Source organism: Ranitomeya imitator, chromosome 4 (assembly GCF_032444005.1).
Source record: "Ranitomeya imitator isolate aRanImi1 chromosome 4, aRanImi1.pri, whole genome shotgun sequence".
NCBI classification, from domain to species: Eukaryota; Metazoa; Chordata; class Amphibia; order Anura; family Dendrobatidae; genus Ranitomeya; species Ranitomeya imitator.
The window spans coordinates 31,443,137-31,466,575 of NC_091285.1; the positions used below are offsets into that span (position 1 = coordinate 31,443,137).

Below are 23,439 nucleotides of genomic sequence, written 5' to 3' on the forward strand. Positions count from 1 at the left end.
GGCCATTGTCAGATGACGGTCAGTCGGGGGATCAGAGTCAGGCACATGTTTGGCCATTGTTAGATGACGGTCAGTCGGGGGATCAGAGTCAGGCACATGTTTGGCCATTGTCAGATGACGGTCAGTCGGGGGATCAGGGTCAGGCACATGTTTGGCCATTGTCAGATGACGGTCAGTCGGGGGATCAGGGTCAGGCACATGTTTGGCCATTGTTAGATGACGGTCAGTCGGGGGATCAGGGTCTGGCACATGTTTGGCCATTGTTAGATGACGGTCAGTCGGGGGATCAGAGTCAGGCACATGTTTGGCCATTGTCAGATGACTGTCAGTTGGGGGATCAGGGTCAGGCACATGTTCGGCCATTGTTAGATGACTGTCAGTTGGGGGATCAGGGTCAGGCACATGTTTGGCCATTGTCAGATGACTGTCAGTCGGGGGATCAGAGTCAGGCACATGTTTGGCCATTGTTAGATGACGGTCAGTCGGGGGATCAGAGTCAGGCACATGTTTGGCCATTGTCAGATGACTGTCAGTCGGGGGATCAGAGTCACGCACATGTTTGGCCATTGTCAGATGACTGTCAGTCGGGGGATCAGAGTCAGGCACATGTTTGGCCATTGTTAGATGACGGTCAGTCGGGGGATCAGAGTCAGGCACATGTTTGGCCATTGTCAGATGACTGTCAGGCAGTCGGGGGATCAGGTCAGGCACATGTTCGCCAATGTCAGATGACTGTAATTCAGGATTTTTTTTTATTCCGAACCCATACAAAAAAAGATGACCGATGCTCAGGGCAACTTTGGGAATTGCTGACAGCTTACATTGCAGAATTATTTGAGCAGTAACTCAGTAGTGAAGAACATAGATGATAAATGTATAATCAGTGGGACCCCACCACTCTCCAGGACATTTATCCAAATGGCCTGTTGACCATGAGTCTCAGTTTTGCTAAGTGAAAACTACGGATCAAAGTGACCCTCGTTCTTGTGATTAGTAAGGTGTGGGATCCTTTGATAAAGCCCTTTAAAGGGACACTGTCACCTGAATTTGGAGGGAACAATCTTCAGCCATGGAGGCGGGGTTTTCGGGTGTTTGATACACCCTTTCCTTACCCGCTGGCTGCAATATTGGATTGAAGTTCATTCTCTGTCCTCCGTAGTACATGCCTGCACAAGGCAATCTTGCCTTGCGCAGGCATGTACTACGGAGGACAGAGAATGAACTTCAATCCAATATTGCAGCCAGCATGCAGCCAGCGGGTAATGAAAGGGTGTATCAAACACCCGAAAACCCCACCTCCATGGCTGAAGATTGTTCCCTCCAAATTCAGGTGACAGTGTCCCTTTAAGTGAGCAATACTCACCATTGGATGTGTACACTCAGCCACCTGTTCCAGACCCTTTCCTGCCATAGACACGACACGGTCCATTCCATGAACATTAATGGATTGGGACCAAGACCGTCATACCCATCTGTAAGGTGTCCAATGGATATGGGCATCATGTGATTGTAAGATGACAGAACTACAAGTTATTCTTATCTATAATTACAGCGTAGTGACTAATCTGTTATAGCGTTAACCTGCTTCCGCTGAACATGGCATGTAAAGAGTAGCACTTCTTCCAGATCTGGATTTCTCTGCTGAGAACTTTACTTTCTAGTCTTATTTTCTTGTGATCTGATATTTAAAAATTGTTTGTGTGGTTTGAAAGACTCCATGTGGTATTTTTTTATATTATTTTATTTCAAGTGTTACGTCCATGCAAGAGAACTTGTAAACTCAATAAAGATGAATGTTTTGTAAATTTTGTGGCGAGTGTTGTCATAAGATTTAATTTCTGGGAAGGTACTAATTAAAGGGAGTATCATAGCAGATACAGAGGGGTACACTTTCAGCATTTATACCACTTTCTGGAAGAAAAAAAAAAAAAAACTTACAAAAGGATGGCGCATCATGTTTTTGCCATAACTTGGAAATTTTTCACCCCTAGTCATGTCTTTTTTTTTTCTAAAAAGTATGTGTAACGGTGGAAGATCCATGCTTACTATATAGTGTGCACCATAAACATAGTCAGGCGACTATTGCAGCAAAGCAGCAGCCACTAACCAGCTGCAAACCCCACTTTTTTCTTTTTTTTTTTTTTAACTTTGTGCAGCACTCTGTGGCTGGCCATTAATAAGAGTTTGTCCAGTAGTAAATAATCCCTTTAATTATGATTTCTTACATCCTCTGCTACAATTGTGTTTTACTGGTGCTCTGCTAAACTTTTGACAAACTCCCCATCGCAGTCGGGAGATTTCTGTAGACCACTGTGGACATTAGAGGGGTTATCCGGGACTTCTATTATTATTTCTGCGTATAGGTCCAAGATCTTGATTAACAACTACCTGCCTGGCACAGGTCTCTCCCTGGTCAGAGGAGTCACAGACCTCACTCCTATGCAATTCCCCTGCTTACATCCATAGACAGGGCAGCTTCTTCTTGTCGGCTCTGCTCTGGTGACAGGGCGTCTCTGCTGTCATGCCGATTGATTGCCGGCTCCCCACTTCTTCACAGCGGGGAGAGACTGTCAATCAGCATGACGTCCGCAGTAATTCTGTCCTGACACTTCTCTTCCGCTCTGGTGACAGGGCGTCTCTGCTGATGTCATGCTGATTGATTGCCGGCTCCCCACTTCCTCACTGCGAGGAGCCGACTGTAAATCAGCATGACGTCCGCAGTAATTCTGTCCTGACAGACTTCTTCTCTTCCGCTCTGCTCTGGTGACGGGGCGTCTCTGCTGATGTCATGCTGATTGATTGCCGGCTCCCCACTTCCTCACCGCAGGGAGCCGACTGTCAATCAGCATGACGTCCACAGTCGCTTTGTCCAGACAATTAGTGCAAATGAAATAAAGATGCAAAAGGTAGACCTTCCCTTTAAATCATTAGATAATTTCTTATTAATCTGTACAACAGGGGTGTCAAACTGCATTCCTCGAGGGCTGCAAACAGGTCATGTTTCCAGGATTTCCTTGTACTGCACAGGTGATAATTTAATCACCTACACAAATAATGAGTTGGTGATTAAATTATCACCTGTGCAGTACAAGGAAATCCTGAAAACGTGACCTGTTTGCAGCCCTCGAGGAATGCAGTTTGACACCCCTGGTGTACAAGGAGGGGAGCAATAACTGGCTGGCAGAGGATGGAGAAGTAGCGTTAAGTTTTTAAAAAAAAAAAAAATTTTCCTGCTAACTTTGTGGGCTCATCAATAACCGGTTACCCAATAGTGGAAAACTCCTTTAATATTTTCTTCCCTGATAAATGTCTAAATGGGAATATCACCTATCTAAAAGAATTGATGATAAATATATAAGCAGCTGAGGGACCCCACCAATCCCAAGAATGGGTAGCCCAAATTTTCAATGTGCACGCAAGACCAGAGCAGCGAATGGAGCAGTGGTTGCACATGCTCAGTATAGCGCCATTGACACGAGACAGCGAGTACCCCTGTTCTTTTGATCGGTGGGGCTCTGGCAGACCACCAGCCATTATATAAAATGCAAAAACCTAACAAATGTAACTGTTGTCCCCTAGATTACAGCTGTCTGTCACCCTATTAAAATCAAGAATACACAGTAAACGCCCCCCCCCCAAAAAAAAAAGATGACAGGTCATATAGATAAAGTGGGTTGCGCCCGAGGCAATGGTTGGTTTCATTCAGGATCTTGCTGCAAAACCTTTTCCCTTAATTATCAAATGGGATTTTTGTTTGTTCCTTTTAAATAATTCATATATTTCTAGTCCCAATAGTTAAAACATTGATCGGCGCACAAACACGAACCGTGACTTAACGAGGACTGCTGTCTGTTCCAACCGCTCTCACCGTATCACAGCCAGATACAAAGTGGGAAAGCAAAAAAAAAAAAAAAAAAAAGCAATATTTATAGATACGGATGGCAGGCGGGCTCCGTGTAATGAAGTGACGTATCTGAGGATGACATCAGGAAGGAGAATGACTCCGGTCTGTTCCGACCTTGTGACGATCCGCTCCCTTCAGCTGGACACCGATCATCTGTTATCGTTGCGATTTTGCACAAAGTTGATGGAGTACGAGCCGGTGTTAGCGTCCTGGTTGACCTGAAAGTTCTGGGTGGAGAGTCCGAAAGGCTTAAGGACCAGGTTTCCCAAATCCTTTAATTTGCCTGAGAATAAGACAAGACGCAGTGTAAGATATTACAGCCGGTAGAGGTTGTAGTGTTCATAAGGTAGAAGCTTTGTGTGATCCGCTTACTTATCATTTCCTCCTTTAAACGCTCATTTCTTTCATCGATCTGCCTGGGCAAACGCTTTATAAAAAACAAAAAAAAAAACAAAACAATTATAGCGTTAAAGGTTTCACTTCAGAAAAAACTCACTTTACATAAAGATTAGGACCATGTGCAAAATGTCAATTACTAAAATATAGAACTGAGAATACGGGGTGTGTTGTTCTACCATTAAAGGGAATTTGAGAGCAAGTTTTTGCTATGTAATCGGAGCAGCATGATAAAGGGGCAGAGACACAGATTCCAGTGCTGTGTCACTGTCATGATCCGTTCCAGGGTTTAGTCCTGTCTGCTCTTTTTCCGGGCGGATCATTTCAAGGGTTAACTTTGCTCTGCCTCATTCTGGGCCCAGGTTTGCTATATAGCTCCCAGGCATCTTGCTGGTGGTGTCAGCTATAGTTCTGCCTTTGGCGTGTGAACCTGACTCTGGTAACTCTTGATTTGTCCTGCTGTGATCCCTGACTTGTCCCGTGTCTGTTGACTCCCTGTCTGCCCTCTTCCCAGCGTTTCTCTGTTTGATTCTCTGGTTCCTGACTTGGCTCGTATTTGGACTCGCTTCTGCTTTCTGACTGTCTTATCCGCTTCTGACCACTGCTGAACCTCCTGGCTTGTTTTCTGACCATGTATACCGTTTATCCTTTTTGCCTCTGCCTCTGATTGTAGTTTGACTCGGCTTGTCTGACCACTCTCTTGCCACTTGGTGGCGCCTGTGCTGCTGCTCTGTGGTGCTTCTCTGTGTACGCAGTCTCACTTCCCTCTCAAGCTCCCTCTGGTGGAGCTTGCGTTATACTGCTCTGCAGCAGCATGACAGTCACTTTCTAGACTGTGTTTTTGTTTCAATAAAATCAGTGTTTTATCAGCAGGACACAGGACTAGGCATCATGTACCTCCTGGTCCAACCACACCCCCAGCACTGATTGGCAGCTTTCTGTGTATACTTACATAAAGCAGCCAGTGGTGTGGGCGGGGTTATACCCAGCTCAGCATTCAGAGCACTGGTAGATCTGTAGCAGAGAAAACTGATTATATCATGACTACTGCTCCCAGTAAGTGACATATGGCTGGAATCAGGTCTCTGTCCCTACATGGTATTACTGTCAAGATTAGATAACTAAACCTGCTGATGGATTCCCTTTACAATCACTGGAAATGTGGCTCTGCGTGTGCTCGTCTCCAAAACCGTAGATTTAAGTTAGCTAAATAGGGGCCCCTCAGCAAATGTGAAGAATACGTAGATTGGGCATGTTAGATTTTAACATGCCTGATCATTTCTTGATGCAAGAGACGTGCCGTTGCCGCCATAACTAAGCCAAATGTAAAAGATTTATGGCACCGTTCTGCCAGCAGGTATAGGAATTGGATAGTGACGTAAAGGGGTATTTCCCTTCTGAGGAGATAGCACATCACTAGAATATGTGAGAACAAATCAGTGACCTATGGACCCAGCACTAATCCCGAGCATGGGCCCAGCACTAATCCCGAGCATGGGCCCAGCACTAATCCCGAGCACGGCCCAGCACCAATCCCGAGCATGGACCCAGCACTAATCCCGAGCATGGGCCCAGCATTAAATCCCAAGCATGGGCCCAGCATTAAATCCTGAGCATGGGCCCAGCACTAATCCCGAGCATGGGCCCAGCACTAATCCAGAGCATGGGCCCAGCACTAATCCCGAGCATGGGCCCAGCACTAATCCCGAGCATGGGCCCAGCACTAATCCCGAGCATGGGCCCAGCACTAATCCCGAGCATGGAGCCACCACTAATCCAGAGCATGGACCCACCACTAATCCAGAGTATGGTCTTTCACCGTACAAAAGCAGCCAGGCTGAAGTTTTGCAGGACAACCAGCAAAGGGGCCGCAGTGCTAAATTAGTGATGCAGCCCTTTCATCCCAGGGATCAATGAGTGTCCCAAAGGCTGCATCTCCCCAATCATAGTTATGGAATACCCTCCTAGCAATACACAATCACTTTCAGACCAGCAGCAGAACCACCCGTTCAAGTAATAAGGGCAGGTTTCTGATCTTTTATAAATACCAGTCTGATCACCTCATTGTGATGAAAGCCGGCGGTGCCCCTTACCATGCAGGCGTCTTTGGCTTGGCGACATGACAGGTCTTTTTCTAGGACTGATTTGTAATCTGCCAGGGCCTCATCTAGCTTATCAGTCTTCTCGTAGAGTTCAGCCCTCCTCAGCAGCGCGCGGATATAGTCGGGATTTAACTCTATTGCTACAGAGAAAAAAAATAAATAATAAAAGCAAATAATATATTGTAATAATAAAATAGATAAATGAAAAAATAAAATAACCCCTTAGGGTATGTGCACACGTAGAAAGATCCTCTGCGGATTTTTCCGCAGAGGACTTGATAAATCCGCAGTGCAAAACCGCTGCGTTTTTTCCTGCGGATTTATCGCGGTTTCTATTGCGAATTCCGCTGCGGTTTTACATCTGCAGTTTTCTATTGGAGCAGGTGTAAAAACGCTGCGGATTCCGCACAAAGAATTGACATGCTGCGGAAAATAAAACGCTGCGTTTCTGCGCGTTTTTTTCCGCAGCATGTGCACTACGGATTTAGTTTCCCATAGGTTTACATTGTACTGTAAACTCATGGGAAACTGCTGCGGATCCGCAGCAAAATCCGCAAAGTGTGCACATACCCTTAGTGATATAGCCAATTTTGATCCTGGCAACTCATCAGCGCCTCGTGAACGCTGCATCGTGGCTGTTAAGAGATTGATAGCGTAACTTAATTTCACAGCCACGGGGGGTGGGGGGGAAGCAGCTCCATTCCACTCCACGCGCGGCTGTTAGTGGCAGATGATGGCTCAATAACAACACAGCCATCATCTGCCAGGAAAGATGCAAGCTCATGAAGCAGACGTCTGACACAACTGTAAGTCATAGGTCAATGAGAAGTAGTGATGGGCGAACCCTCTCATGTTCGGGCTGGCCGAACAGTTAAAAAAAGTTTGGTTACCGGAACAGTACCCAAACCCCATTCACATGATTGGAGGCCCGAACATCCAGTATTTGGCACATGGTAAGATCATTACTGCTGATCAGAGAGCCACGCCTCCCTCGCCCGCAGCTGTGACCAGAGGTAAAAAGTTTGCAACCCTCTTCTGTATCATGGCTGGTTATCAAGACTAGAGGAGTCCCCATGCGTTTAAAAAATATATATATATAATTTATAATATAATAATTTAAAAGAATGGCGTGGAGTCCTCCCCATTTTGCCAACCAGCCAAGCTAAAGCAGACAGCTAGTAAGGGGCCTTGGATATTGGCCTAAAAAAAAGCAGCCCGCAACTGCCCCAGAAAAGGCGCCTCTATTAGATGTGCAAATTCTGGTGCTTTGCCCGGCTCTTCCAACTTGCCTTGTAGTGAGGTTCATATTTGCGGGGTTGATGTCACCTTTGTATTGTCCAGTGACATCAAGCTCACGACTTAGTAATGGAGAGGCGTCGTTTTAGGCAGTTTTTCTTTTTTTTTGTAACGTTTACCTGAATGATTTTATAGCGGATCTCATGCAATACTCGGGTACTGCAGTGCATGAGTCCTGTTACTGTAAGGCTAAGTGTACACGACCGGATCCTCTCTCAGCCGAGAAAATCGGGTCGATTATGCTAATCACACTCTGATCATTGTGTGATCAGATTCTCTTGGATGAGGAGAAGATGGAGAAATGTTTTCTTCTATCTTCTCCATTCTGTCACCCGAGTGCAGTCCAATGATTTCCACAGACTTACTATACAAACTCTCTTCAGAAAGGACTAGGACTTGAACACTATAGCGCAGGGGTCCCCAACTCCAGGCCTCGAGGGCCGCCAACAGTGCAGGTTTTCAGGATTTCTTTAGTATTGCATCGGTGGTAATGTGATCATCTGCACAGGTGATGATTCCAACCCCTGTGCAATACTAAGGAAATCCTGAAAACCTGCACTGTTGGCGGCCCTCGAGGCCTGGAGTTGGGGACCACTGCTATAGCGCCACCTGATGGAAGCAGCGATCCTACAACTCACTGTCGACTCTTTAACGAGTCTTGCAATATGACTTAGGATAAAAGCCAAATCAGAATCTCAATTTGCAGACACGGTGTTTCGGGGTATTGCCCCTGGTCAGTGCAAAGTATGAGAAATGATTGGACTAAGTGAGAGGCTCTGGCCTGGGGTCTAAGGGGTAACGTTTCTCCTTGTGGAAAGTGACATACTGAATTATCCCAAGTCATATTGCAAGGCCCGTTAATGGGTCGACAGTGACTTTAGGAATGTTGCTTCCAACAGGTGGCGCTATAGAGTTACCGTAAGTCCTCGTCAGCTCTGAAGAGGCAATTTGCATATTAAATTTCCCGGAGGAGCATTGCACGGGGAATAAGCCTCCTTACCTTCACAGACTCACTGAATTCATGGCAGAGTACTATCTGAATATAGAATGCAGATAGTCTATGGTGCGATTTCTTCCGCGGACCGGCTCGGTCCAATGAAAACATCGGACCTGTGCACGGCCCCATAGAATAACATTGGTCCATGTGTGATCCGATATTTTGTTCTATCGCACTTGGACGGCAATCATTAAGATAATAATAAATCATACTAATATAAATTCACTACCAGACAGGGGTAAAGTAGGTAAATTGTGCATACATGCCTTTTGTACAGTCTGCTATTGCAGGTTCTGTCTTGTCCTGTGAAATACATAAGAAGCAGGTTACATTGGAACTGTTAGACCCTCCCTATATGTTTCGAGACCCCAATTCCCAATTTCTGGCAAAGCATTGACAGTGGAAAGGTCTAACATCAAGTTTTCCACTCCTGGTACCGCCAGAGACAAGCTGGGTCGAATGGATGGATAGCGCCTCTCACCTTCACCAATGTAAGAACCTGGTCACATTACACTGTATGCCGGCAAAAGCTTCCGACACCCAACATGCACTGACCTCCGCCTGTCACAACAGCTGCGCTGCTGAAAGACGCGGACCCTCGCGATGGGTATAGCATCACAACCCTGGAAATGACGGGCTCCTTCACAGTTTGTTCCCCTACAAACCTGATGCCTCAGTGCAGAGCGCCCCAAGGGAACCATCCCGTCCTTGCACATTCACTGCCCATTTTATTCATGGGATCGGCCATAACTTTAGAACAGGAAAATTTCTATTCACACGTAACGTTTACCTGTTTTATTCTGGCCGCCGCTCGGTTAGAGTACAGAATAGCCCTCTCTTTATGGTAAAAGGCCGGGCACTTCAGAAGGGCCTGAGAGTAGACGTCTTCGGCTTCAACGAAATCTGAGGAAAAGGCAGAAGAATAATCACTAACTCAGAAACGTAGAAAGATACATCATTGGTGCCTACAACAAGAGGTCAGAATCTACCTTTAATGGTGATGTACAGAGGACCTTTCACCACTTCTTACATGTTAAACTGGGGCTGAAGATTAAAAAAAAAATCTAAAATAGGTTTTCTTATTTCTCCTCTTAGTTGTGCAGATATTGGATTCTGGAGCTCATATCAGCTAAGATGCTATTTTCCCCTACAACCAAGAGGCATTAACAGAAATTCTCCTCTGGGCGCATTTACTTTTCCCCCTGTATGATGTTACCCAATCATAAGAAGGCAGCATCATAGAAGGAAAACTTTTGCAGCCTGATCTATTTAAAACACACTAGATCTATCCCAGAGATTGAGGAATAATGCCTTTAAACCAGACAATGTACGTAACAAGTCTTGCCACACTCTGCAGCTCTCCTCTGCCAGCATTGTTGTGTCTTCCATAATGTAATGACATGACAGTGCCGGCAGAGTAGAGCTGCAACGTCCAATGCCCTGGATCTTTGTAATGACATTAAATCGCAGAACCTCTCTCCTCTCCCACAGCTTGTAGTGATGGTGAGCACCATGGATAGAGTAAATCACATTGAAAAAGCCAGTTCTGGCCTTCTCTGGGTGAATGGGGATGTTACTTTTATTACTCCTCGCATGATGATGCCTTCTTATGGTTAGGCAATGCTATCACCCCTTTTTCCTGAGGGTAAAATTAGAATATTCGGTGCACTAAACTTTAGCAGCCAATCTCTCCGAAACGCATAGGAGAAATAAAACCTGTGGCCACGATTCAAATGTCGCATAATATTTGTTCAAAATATCTGAGACTTTTGGTGAATTTCACTCCAGTTTTCGACAGAAAATCGGGCACAGCTGGGGAAGAGGTCAACAGGGCGTGGCAACGCCTACCGACAAAGTCACTAAAAAAGGCAGTGTTCCTTATGCCATAAATGTTACTCCAGTCCCTTACCGGAGTTAGGGCATGTGCAAAATGTGCAGCTGAAAATTCTTTTGCAACTCCTGATGTGTTGGCTGGAAAAATGCTATAAAATGCTGTAAAATATCTGCCTTTTTTAAGGTTTTTTTTTTTTTTTTTTTACGGCGTTAGAAAAGGTGAAAAAGTCCAACAGAATTGCCATGCTGCAGACATGACACTGATTCACAACTGCATGGAAAAAACAAGTCGGATTTCAGAAATCTCATTCACTTTGCTGCATTAGTAAAATGCTGTGTTTTTTTTGCATATACCCTTAGGCTGTGTTCACACGTTGCGGTTTTTTCGCGGTTTTCCCCGATAAAAACGCTATAAAACCGCCAAAAAACCGCATACAATAAGCATCCCATCATTTAGAATGAATTCCGCATGTTTTGTGCACATGATGCGTTTTTTTCCGCGAAAAAAAACGCATCGCGGCAAAAAACGCAGCATGTTCATTAATTTTCCGTTTTTTTTTTTTGCGGATTTCCCACTCCAAAATGCATTGGGAAGTGTCCGGAAAAAACCGCGGCAAAAACGCGTCAAAACCGCGGCAAAAACGCATGCGGATTTCTTGCAGAAAATGTCCGGAATTCTCAGGAATTTTCTACAAGAAATCCTGAACATGTGCACATAGCCTTACACTTCAGGCGAGGAGCATGGAGGCGCAGACCACTAATAAGATGTGCCTGATTCATTAACCCTTCCACCCCTTATGCCATTTTTCGTTTTTTTCCTTTCCTCCTTCCGAGAGCCACAACTTCATATCTTTTCGGCACTATGATCATGCGAGGGCTTATTTTTTGTGGAACGAGTTGTACTTTTGAACGACACCATTGATTTTACCATATAGTATACTGGAAAATGGGGGGGAAAAAAATTCCAACTGTGGTGAAATTACAATAAAAAAAATTAAATTAATTTTGGGTTTTTATTTACCACGTTCACTATAAAGGTAAAACTGACCCGCCATTATGATTCCCCAGGTCAGTACGAGGACACAGATACCAATCATGTATAGGTTATTTTTTTTCACTTAAGTGGTGAAAGAAAATGGCGAACTTTGTATGAAACATAGTTTTTGTGTTTGCCGCCGTTTTCCGAGACCCGCAGTGTCTCCATTTTTCGGCATCTGGGGCTGGGTGATGGCTTATATTTTGCACCCTATGCTGATGTTTTTTATTGATACCATTTTGGGGCAGATACGATGTTTTGATCTCCTATGACTGCAAAAGTTGTGGCGACCAAAAAACGGTAATTCTGTTTGTTTTTTTTTCTCCTTACGCCATTTATCAATCAGATTAATTTAATTTATACTTTATTAGATTGGGCGTTTCTGAACACAGCAATGCCAAATATGTGTATTTTTTTTTTTTTTTTAAATGTTTTTATCTTTAATGGGGCAAAAGTAGGGTGGTTTGAACTTGTGTTTAAAATACTTTTTTACTTTTTACTCTCTGTCATGGGCAGGTGGGTGTTAAATGCCATCAGTGAATGACAGCGAAATGTAACTGGTTAACGGCTGCCAATCTATCACAGATGCACCTGCGTGTGTTAGAGGCACATGATGGCTGATTATGTCAGCCATCATGTGCAGGGAAAGATACACACTCAGTGTCATAGGCCTCATCGAAGGCAGGGACACGGCGGATGGCATAAATATACGCCATCGGTCATGAAGGGGCTAAGTGGCGTCTTATTCCTGCTTGCCCATCATTGAGACGACTAGCGCATAACAGGCCAGTCTTAATGAATCATAGTCTATGTTTTATTTCAGCCCCTTTATTATAGGACAACAAAAGAAATAACTAAGCGTCACCTCAGTTCAATTTGAGTGATGAAATGATTCCAGTAATAAAATGTGATGTTTATTGAATGTATTAGAAAGGCACAAAAAGTAAAAAAAAAAAAAACACACTAGAAGCAAGGAAAATCATGAAAAAAGTGCGACAGGTACAATATCATATCTACATGTGTCAAATAAACAGATTATGATCACTGGAATATAAAATACCCAGTGGTAAAAAAAAAAAAAAAAAAAATCAATATAATAACAACCAATGCCCTAACTAAAGTCACCAATGACCTACTAACTGCCAGGAGCAAGCGACACTACTCTGTCCTCCTTCTCCTGGACTTGTCTTCTGCCTTTGACACTGTAGACCACTCCCTTTTGCTACAAATCCTCTCATCCCTTGGCATCACAGACTTGGCCCTTTCCTGGATCTCGTCATATCTGACAGACCGAACATTCAGTGTCTCCCTCCCCCACACCACCTCCTCACTTCGCCCCTTGTCAGTCGGTGTTCCTCAAGGCTCTGTTCTAGGACCCCTACTCTTCTCCATCTACACTTTCGGCCTGGGACAGCTCATAGAATCCCACGGTATGCAGTACCATCTCTACGCTGACGACACGCAGATCTACCTCTCCGGACCTGACCTCTCCTCCTTGCTTACCAAAATCCCGCACTGTCTGCCATTTCAGCCTTCTTTTCTGCTCGCTTTCTACAACTGAACATGGACAAAACAGAATTCATCATCTTTCCCCCATCTCACTCTACCCCTCCACCAGACCTATCCATCAATGCCAATGGCTGCTCACTATCCCCAGTCCCACACGCCCGGTGCCTCGGGGTGATCCTCGACTCTGCCCTCTCTTTCAAGCCACATATCCAAGCCCTTGCCTCCTCCTGTCGTCTCAAACTCAAAAATATTTCCCGAATCCGTGCTTTCCTTGACCGCAACACTGCAAAAACGCTAGTGCATGCCCTTATCATCTCCCGCCTCGACTACTGCAACCTCCTACTCTCTGGACTCCCCTCTAGCACTCTGGCACCACTCCAATCCATCCTACACTCTGCTGCCCGACTAATCCACCTGTCCCCCCGCTATTCCCCAGCCTCTCCCCTGTGTCAAGCCCTTCACTGGCTTCCTATCGCCCAGAGACTCCAGTTCAAAACCCTCACACTGACATACAAAGCCATCCACAACCTGTCTCCTCCATACATCTGTGACATGGTCTCCCGGTACCTACCTACACGCGACCTCCGATCCTCCCAAGACCTCCTTCTCTACTCCCCTCTCATCTCTTCTTCCCATAACCGCATCCAAGACTTCTCCCGTGCTTCCCCCATACTCTGGAACTCTCTACCCCAACACATCAGACTTGCGCCTACCATAGAAACCTTCAAAAAGAACCTGAAGACCCACCTCTTCCGACAAGCCTACAGCCTGCAGTGATCCTCAACCTACTGAACAGCCGCACAGCCAGCTCTTCCCTCTCCTAGTGTATCCTCACCCACCCCCTGCAGACTGTGAGCCCTCGCGGGCAGGGTCCTCCCTCCTTATGTACTCGTGTGCCTTGTTATCTGCTCATGTTTAATGTATTTGTCTATATTTGCCCCGTATTCACATGTAAAGCGCCATGGAATAAATGGCGCTATAAAAATGCATAATAATAATAATAATATGTATGTCAGTCAAATTTGCAATGATGGAGTCTACAAAAGTATAAATATAATGACTGTTAGCAAAAAAATATAAACAAAATGTAATCCGGCTGATGAATGCCAGAAGGTAAACGAGGCCCTCAGATGAACGAAAAAGTGACCTCCGTGCCGCAATAGGTCAAAACAAAAGTGGGCTTTATTCAGCCTCTCCCCCCAGTGTCTGTTATTGTCAGCAGCGCTGCAGTCAATCACTTCTGCCCAGGTTGACGGCACCCACTCAGCTACGTTATCATCTGGTGATGTCAGCAGAGCAAACAACAGAAACCGGAAGCAGCGCTTGACCCAGGAAAGGTGAATAAGGCACAGTCAGACAGGAAAAAACCCTTTAATATATATATATATTTTTTAATCTGCACACGCCCCTTTATTTGCCTGCCTTACCATTAAGCAGACGGGCGCTCACCTCCTTTCTTGAAGAGCTCGTTTCCTTCTTCCTTTATCTCGCTGCTTTGCTTTCTTCTTTCCTATGAACAGATAAGGTCACATCACTTCCCATACAGAGATCATTGCTGCAAGTGTGAACACGGCCGACCATAAAGAGGAATATTCACATGGCAAGAGCCGCACAGGGGGTCCCGAGCGAAAGACCCCACATTACAGCAATGGGCTTCACAGAAAGTCCAATCATTCCCATCATCCATCCCATCATTGCACACCTCTCTCACCTCCTCGGTTAGGTCCAACCACTCATCATCCATCCCATCATTGCACACCTCTCTCACCTCCTCGGTCAGGTCCAACTACTCTCATCCTCGGTCAGGTCCAACTACTCACATCATCCATCCCATCATTGCTCACCTCCCTCTCCTCCTCGATCAGGTCCATCCACTCCCATCATCCAGCCCATCATTGCTTAACTCTCTCTCCTCCTTGGTCAGGTCCAACTACTCATCATCCATCCCATCATTGCTCACCTTTCTCTCCCCCTCAGTCAGGTCCAACCACTCTCATCATCCATCCCATCATTGCTCACCTTTCTCTCCCCCTCAGTCAGGTCCAACCACTCTCATCATCCATCCCATCATTGCTCACATCTCTCTCCTCCTCGGTCAGATCCAACCACTCTCATCCATCCCATCATTGCTCACCTCTCTCTCCTCCTCATTCAGATCCAACTACTCTCATCATCCATCCCATCACTGCTCCCCCCTCAGTCAGATCCAACTACTCACATCATCCATCCCATCACTGCTCGCCTCTCTCTCCTCCTCATTCAGATCCAACTACTCTCATCATCCATCCCATCATTGCTCACCTCTCTCTCCTCCTCAGTCAGACCCAACTACTCTCATCATACATCCCATCATTGCTCACCTCTCTCCCCCCTCAGTCAGATCCAACTACTCTCATCATCCATCCCATCACTGCTCACCTCTCTCCCCCTCAGTCAGATCCAACTACTCTCATCATCCATCCCATCACTGCTCACCTCTCTCTCCTCCTCGGTCAGATCCAACTACTCTCATCATCCATCCCATCATTGCTCACCTCTCTCTCCCCCCTCAGTCAGATCCAACTACTCTCATCATCCATCCCATCATTGCTCACCTCTCTCTCCTCCTCGGTCAGATCCAACTACTCTCATCATCCATCCCATCACTGCTCGCCTCTCTCCTCCTCATTCAGATCCAACTACTCTCATCATCCATTCCATCACTGCTCACCTCTCTCCTCAGTCAGGTCCAACTACTCATCATCCATCCCATCACTGCTCGCCTCTCTCCTCCTCATTCAGATCCAACTACTCTCATCATCCATTCCATCACTGCTCACCTCTCTCCTCAGTCAGGTCCAACTACTCTCATCATCCATCCCACCATTGCTCACCTCTCTCTCCTCCTCAGTCAGGTCCAACTACTCTCATCATCCATCCCATCATTGCTCACCTCTCTCCTCCTCGGTCAGGTCCAACCACTCATCATCCATCCCATCATTGCTCACCTCTCTCTCCTCCTCAGTCAGATCCAACTACTCTCATCATCCATCCCACCATTGCTCACCTCTCTCTCCTCCTCAGTCAGGTCCAACCACTCTCATCATCCATCCCATCATTGCTCACCTCTCTCCTCCTCGGTCAGGTCCAACCACTCATCATCCATCCCACCATTGCTCACCTCTCTCTCCTCCTCAGTCAGGTCCAACCACTCTCATCATCCATCCCATCATTGCTCACCTCTCTCTCCTCCTCAGTCAGATCCAACTACTCTCATCATCCATCCCATCATTGCTCACCTCTCTCTCCTCCTCGGTTAGGTCCAACCACTCATCATCCATCCCATCATTGCACACCTCTCTCACCTCCTCGGTCAGGTCCAACTACTCTCATCCTCGGTCAGGTCCAACTACTCACATCATCCATCCCATCATTGCTCACCTCCCTCTCCTCCTCGATCAGGTCCATCCACTCCCATCATCCAGCCCATCATTGCTTAACTCTCTCTCCTCCTTGGTCAGGTCCAACTACTCATCATCCATCCCATCATTGCTCACCTTTCTCTCCCCCTCAGTCAGGTCCAACCACTCTCATCATCCATCCCATCATTGCTCACCTTTCTCTCCCCCTCAGTCAGGTCCAACCACTCTCATCATCCATCCCATCATTGCTCACATCTCTCTCCTCCTCGGTCAGATCCAACCACTCTCATCCATCCCATCATTGCTCACCTCTCTCTCCTCCTCATTCAGATCCAACTACTCTCATCATCCATCCCATCACTGCTCCCCCCTCAGTCAGATCCAACTACTCACATCATCCATCCCATCACTGCTCGCCTCTCTCTCCTCATTCAGATCCAACTACTCTCATCATCCATCCCATCATTGCTCACCTCTCTCTCCTCCTCATTCAGATCCAACCACTCTCATCATCCATCCCATCATTGCTCACATCTCTCTCCTCCTCGGTCAGATCCAACCACTCTCATCCATCCCATCATTGCTCACCTCTCTCTCCTCCTCATTCAGATCCAACTACTCTCATCATCCATCCCATCACTGCTCCCCCCTCAGTCAGATCCAACTACTCACATCATCCATCCCATCACTGCTCGCCTCTCTCTCCTCCTCATTCAGATCCAACTACTCTCATCATCCATCCCATCATTGCTCACCTCTCTCTCCTCCTCAGTCAGACCCAACTACTCTCATCATCCATCCCATCATTGCTCACCTCTCTCCCCCCTCAGTCAGATCCAACTACTCTCATCATCCATCCCATCACTGCTCACCTCTCTCCCCCTCAGTCAGATCCAACTACTCTCATCATCCATCCCATCCCTGCTCACCTCTCTCTCCCCCCTCAGTCAGATCCAACTACTCTCATCATCCATCCCATCACTGCTCACCTCTCTCCCCCTCAGTCAGATCCAACTACTCTCATCATCCATCCCATCCCTGCTCACCTCTCTCTCCCCCCTCAGTCAGATCCAACTACTCTCATAATCCATCCCATCACTGCTCGCCTCTCTCCTCCTCAGTCAGATCCAACTACTCTCATCATCCATCCCATCCCTGCTCACCTCTCTCTCCCCCCTCAGTCAGATCCAACTACTCTCATCATCCATCCCATCACTGCTCGCCTCTCTCCTCCTCATTCAGATCCAACTACTCTCATCATCCATCCCATCATTGCTCACCTCTCTCTCCCCCCTCAGTCAGATCCAACTACTCTCATCATCCATCCCATCATTGCTCACCTCTCTCTCCTCCTCGGTCAGATCCAACTACTCTAATCATCCATCCCATCACTGCTCACCTCTCTCTCCTCCTCGGTCAGATCCAACTACTCTCATCATCCATCCCATCATTGCTCACCTCTCTCTCCCCCCTCAGTCAGATCCAACTACTCTCATCATCCATCCCATCATTGCTCACCTCTCTCTCCTCCTCGGTCAGATCCAACTACTCTCATCATCCATCCCATCACTGCTCGCCTCTCTCCTCCTCATTCAGATCCAACTACTCTCATCATCCATTCCATCACTGCTCACCTCTCTCCTCAGTCAGGTCCAACTACTCTCATCATCCATCCCATCACTGCTCGCCTCTCTCCTCCTCATTCAGATCCAACTACTCTCATCATCCATTCCATCACTGCTCACCTCTCTCCTCAGTCAGGTCCAACTACTCTCATCATCCATCCCACCATTGCTCACCTCTCTCTCCTCCTCAGTCAGGTCCAACCACTCTCATCATCCATCCCATCATTGCTCACCTCTCTCTCCTCCTCAGTCAGATCCAACTACTCTCATCATCCATCCCATCATTGCTCACCTCTCTCTCCCCCCTCAGTCAGATCCAACTACTCTCATCATCCATCCCATCATTGCTCGCCTCTCTCTCCTCCTCGGTCAGATCCAACTACTCTCATCATCCATCCCATCATTGCTCACCTCTCTCTCCTCCTCGGTCAGGTCCAACCACTCTCATCATCCATCCCATCATTGCTCGCCTCTCTCCTCCTCATTCAGATCCAACTACTCTCATCATCCATCCCATCACTGCTCACCTCTCTCTCCCCCCTCAGTCAGATCCAACTACTCTCATCATCCATCCCATCTTTGCTCACCTCTCTCTCCTCCTCGGTCAGATCCTTCTCCATCTCCAGCAGCGTCTTCTCATCCAGCTCCACATCTTCTCCCCCCGATGCAGCACCTTCTCCATTCTCTGGTTCCGCCTCCCCTTCCCTCTCTGACTCCTTCCTATTCGCTTCCGCAAGGTCCTCGGTGCAGTCATGGAAGTCCTCCTCTTCTAGTTCCTCACCAGAGCGTTCAATCCCCGCAGCCTCCATCTCTCCCTGCTCCTATCGCTTTCGAGTCACTATAGCGATATCTAAAACGTCACTTCCTGCGTTCACTTCCGGGTTCATCGAGACGCAAAACGTCACATCCGGGAAAAATCGTTTCCAGCCTGGTGACGTCACGTTCTGTTTTCTTGAGCGGCATGACTTCAATAAACTTTATTGCGAGTGAACAAAAAAACACAGGCTCTCTTTCAGCCACAGAACTTTATATAATAATGTCAATGTAGGAAATTATAATGTATTCATCGAAGGGGTTGTTTATATCAATTTATATCCAAATGTTATCTGTTCAGGTAACATTAACCCCTTAAAGGGGTTGACCGGCCTTAGGCTACAAGTCTGCAGTCACACTATGTGACTGCAGACTTGTGAATCCTCACAGTGAGCGTACGCTCTGAGGATTCTCCAGTGTTGGTCAATTTGCATACATGCAGTCACGTGCCGACTAGATGTGTGCAGCCTCGCTCAATGCAAGCGACGATCGACACGTCTAGTCAGAATCCTCACAGAGTGACAGCAGACTTGTTTGTAGCCTAAAGTCGGACATCCCCTTTACGACTTATGACATATAGATACTTCATAGATTGGCTCGTCCTGTTTGATGCGGGCTCTGGCCCTGATCCCGCATCTTTTCTGGCATATGACAGATGATTTTGTCAGCTGACATGTGACCCTAACAGCCACAGGTGGAATCACGATCCACCCGTGGCTGTTATCATGTTAAATGCCAAAGTCAATTTCCAACAGCGGCATTAATCATGGCCACGCAGAAAGCGCGTCATAAGATCCTCCCATCGGGACCACTGTCACATGATTGTGGGCACCGATGGGCTGGCATGACAACCCTGGGTCTGCAGGAGACCATCACGGTTGTCATTGCCGCTCTGCTATGAGCGCGGCCGACATTCATAGGCTATGTGTAGCACAGGTGATCTGATAATCACAGCTTCAAGTCTCCTAAGGAGACTATTGAAGCCAGTAAAAAGTATAAAAAAAAGTTTTAAAACATTTTTAAAATATATATAAGTTCAAATCACCCCCATTCAAAATAAAACAATAAAAAAAATACACATATTTGGTATCGTCTCATTCAGAATCGCGCCAGATCTATCAATACATAAAAAGAATCCAAAAGGTAAATGGTGTAACGAGAAACGAGAAAAAATTCAAAACACGAGAATTACGTTTTTTGATCTCCGCAGTATTGCAATAACAAGCGATCAAAACATCGTATTTATACCAAAAAGGTATCAATAAAAATGTCAGCTTAACCCAGCCCCAGATCACATAAAATGGAGACACTGTGGGTCTTGGAAAATGGTGCCATTTTTTTTTAACAACTTTGGATTTTTTTTTCATCACTTAAATAAAAAGGAACCTACGGTATATGTGTTTGGTCTCTACAAACTCATAATGACCTGGAGAATCATAATGGTAGGTCAGTTTTAGTATTTAGTGAACATGGTAAAAAAAAAAAAAAAAATCAATTGTGGAATTGCACTTTTTTTGCATTTTCATGGCAGTTGGATTTTTTTCACGTTTACCAGTACACCATATGGTAAAATCAATGGCGTCATTCAAAAGAACATGTTGACACGCAAAAAAACAAGCCCTCACACGGCCTTATTGATGGAAAAATAAAAAAGTAATGCTCTGGGAAGAAGGGGAGCAAAAAACAGAAACGTAAAAATGGAAAATCCCAAGGTGATGAAAGGGTTAAGAACTCGATTTTAATTTTTGTACTTTTTTTTTCCCTAAATCCTTAGCGTCGTCATAGCTGGGACAAACTGTAGTTTTAAATGACACCATGCATTTTACCATGTAATGTACTGAAAAACAGTAAAAAAATACAAAAAAACTTTGAGTGGGGTGACAGAGGGATGAAACACAGTTCTAACGTTCTTTTTGTATTTCGCTTTTTGTGGCTTAGGCTATGTGCACACATTGCGGATTAGGCTTAGGAATTTCTGGTGCGGATTCTGCCTCTCCTGGCAGAAAACGCACCTGCGGTTTTTTGTGCGGTTCCGCAGCGTTTTTTGTGCGTTTTTGCTGCTGTTTTCTTCCGGATTTGCTGCGGTTTTTACCCCTGCGGTTTTCTATAATGGAATGGGTACAAAAACGCTGCAGATTCACAAAAAAAGAAGTGACATGCTACTTCTTTTAAACCGCAGCGTTTCCACAGCGGATTTTCCGCAAAGTGTGCACAGCATTTTTTTTTCTCATTGGTTTACATTGTACTGTAAATCAATTGCGGATCTGCAGCGTTTCTGCACTGCAAAAAACTGCGGATCAGCAGAGAATCCGCAACGTGTGCACATACCCTTACAGTGTGCGCTAAAAATGATCTGGTAACATGATTCTCTAGGGCAGTATGATTATGGCGATACCACACCTGTACATTTTGTATTATTATTTTCATAGTTAAACTATGCAAAAAAAAATCATCAGAACTCTGTAAAAAAAATTGTCTTGTGTTGTCATTCTCTGAGACATAACTGTTATATTTTTCTTTAGATAAAGGTGTGTGAGTTCTTATTTTCTGCCTGGAGAGCCAATGTTTTTATTGATAAAATATTTGGGAACATATGAGGTCTTCATTTCTCTTTATTGCATTTTTTGGGATGGGGAAGTAGGGTTTGGTGGCAGAAAAATGGCCATTTCGGTTAAAGGGGTTGTCCAACCTCAGGCTAGTCACTTTATATGCCTGCAGACTTTGAATCTTCACAGCGTGCACATTGTGCACTGTGAGGATTCTCTTGTGCCTCGGCAGGCACGTCACCTAAGGTATGTGATTTGCAAACAGGCAGTCACTTGCCGACAAGACGGGCACAGCTTTGCTCAATACAAGTGTATTGAGCGATGCCAGACACGTCTAGTCAGAATGTGGCTGGAAGTTTGCAAATAACATGCTTGCAGTCATATGACCAACCGACAGCGGTGACTGCAAACTTGTGAATCCTCACACAAGTGCACACTGCGCGCTATGAGGATTCTCCGACGTGACTGCAAGTATGTGATATGCATGTTTCCAGCCACATTCAGACTAGACTGTTTGCATTGAGTGGGGCCGTGCCCGACTAGTCGATATGTGGCCAGGAGCACAGTGTGCACAATTTGAGGAGTCACATGTCTGTAGTCACATAGAGCGACTGCAGACTTGTAGCTTTATACCTGATAATCTCTTTAAATTGACATTGTTTTATCAAGGAGGACCAAAGGGGGCCTTCCAAAAGCCACCGGCTGCCATTGCATCGCATCAGCAATCTGGGAGAAAAGGTGGGCAAAGGGCCCCGGTATATGGGTGTACTGGCAACCAACCCATTCATGCCTTTACTATGACATTCTATTACCAAGATGCATAAATTACCATTATCAGGGTGCATGAAATGTTGACAAATGTATTGGGTTGAATTGTGTCACTTTTTATTTCTGGGTTTCTGTTAGGAATAGGTAATTCAGAACCACAATGGACCTTGAAGTTCAGAGCACACAAAGTGACCTGACAATAACCAAAAAACACAGGACGAGCTCTGAGACGTGGGAACTCTGCTGACCGCAATCCCTAATCCTATCACACCACACTAGAGGTAGCCGTGGATTGCGCCTAACGCTCCCTATGCAACTCGGCACAGCCTGAGAAACTAGCTAGGCCTGAAGACAGAAAAATAAGCCTACCTTGCCTCAGAGAAATTCCCCAAAGTAAAAGGCAGCCCCCCACATATAATGACTGTGAGTAAGATGAAAACACAAACACAGAGATGAAATAGATTTAGCAAAGTGAGGCCCGACTTACTGAATAGACCGAGGATAGGAAAGATAGCTTTGCGGTCAACACAAAAACCTACAAACAACCACGCAGAGGGGCAAAAAGACCCTCCGCACCGACTAACGGTACGGAGGTGCTCCCTCTGCGTCTCAGAGCTTCCAGCAAGCAAGAAAAACCAATTAAGCAAGCTGGACAGAAATTATAGCAACAAAAGTAACACAAGCAGAACTTAGCTTATGCTGAGCAGACAGGCCACAGGAACGATCCAGGAGGAAGCAAGACCAATACTAGAACATTGACTGGAGGCCAGGATCAAAGCACTAGGTGGAGTTAAATAGAGCAGCACCTAACGACTTAACTTCATCACCTGAGGAAGGAAACTCAGAAGCCGCAGTACCACTCGTGACCACAGGAGGGAGCTCGATCACAGAATTCACAACAGTACCCCCCCCCTTGAGGAGGGGTCACCGAACCCTCACCAGAGACCCCAGGCCGACCAGGATGAGCCATATGAAAGGCACGAACAAGATCGGCAGCATGGACATCAGAGGCAAAGACCCAGGAATTATCTTCCTGACCATAACCCTTCCACTTAACCAGATACTGGAGTTTCCGTCTCGAAACACGAGAATCCAAAATCTTCTCCACTATATACTCCAACTCCCCCTCCACCAAAACCGGGGCAGGAGGATCAACAGATGGAGCCACAGGCGCCACGTATCTCCGCAACAATGACCTATGGAATACGTTATG

General features: G+C 46.0%; 2 protein-coding genes across 2 annotated transcripts in view; one reads left to right on the top strand and one right to left on the bottom strand.

Annotated features, from left to right (window-relative positions):
• Positions 1 to 5,251, top strand: part of PWWP2A (PWWP domain containing 2A) — a 48,237-nt gene extending 42,986 nt beyond the window's left edge. Inside the window, exon 4 of the transcript XR_011320669.1 lies at positions 5,235 to 5,251. The gene's annotated coding sequence lies outside the window, so the exon portion shown is untranslated. The remainder of the gene's footprint in view (positions 1 to 5,234) is intronic.
• TTC1 (tetratricopeptide repeat domain 1) lies at positions 1,797 to 18,987 on the bottom strand. The gene is made up of 7 exons (XM_069763480.1): positions 18,687 to 18,987; positions 14,523 to 14,583; positions 9,486 to 9,598; positions 8,962 to 8,998; positions 6,394 to 6,542; positions 4,277 to 4,331; positions 1,797 to 4,187 (listed from the first exon to the last, which is right to left on the bottom strand). Exons 1-7 carry the CDS (start codon positions 18,906 to 18,908, stop codon positions 4,054 to 4,056), a joined length of 771 nt encoding a protein of 256 aa, XP_069619581.1. The 5' UTR covers positions 18,909 to 18,987; the 3' UTR covers positions 1,797 to 4,053.
• Positions 18,988 to 23,439: the final 4,452 nt, after the last annotated feature.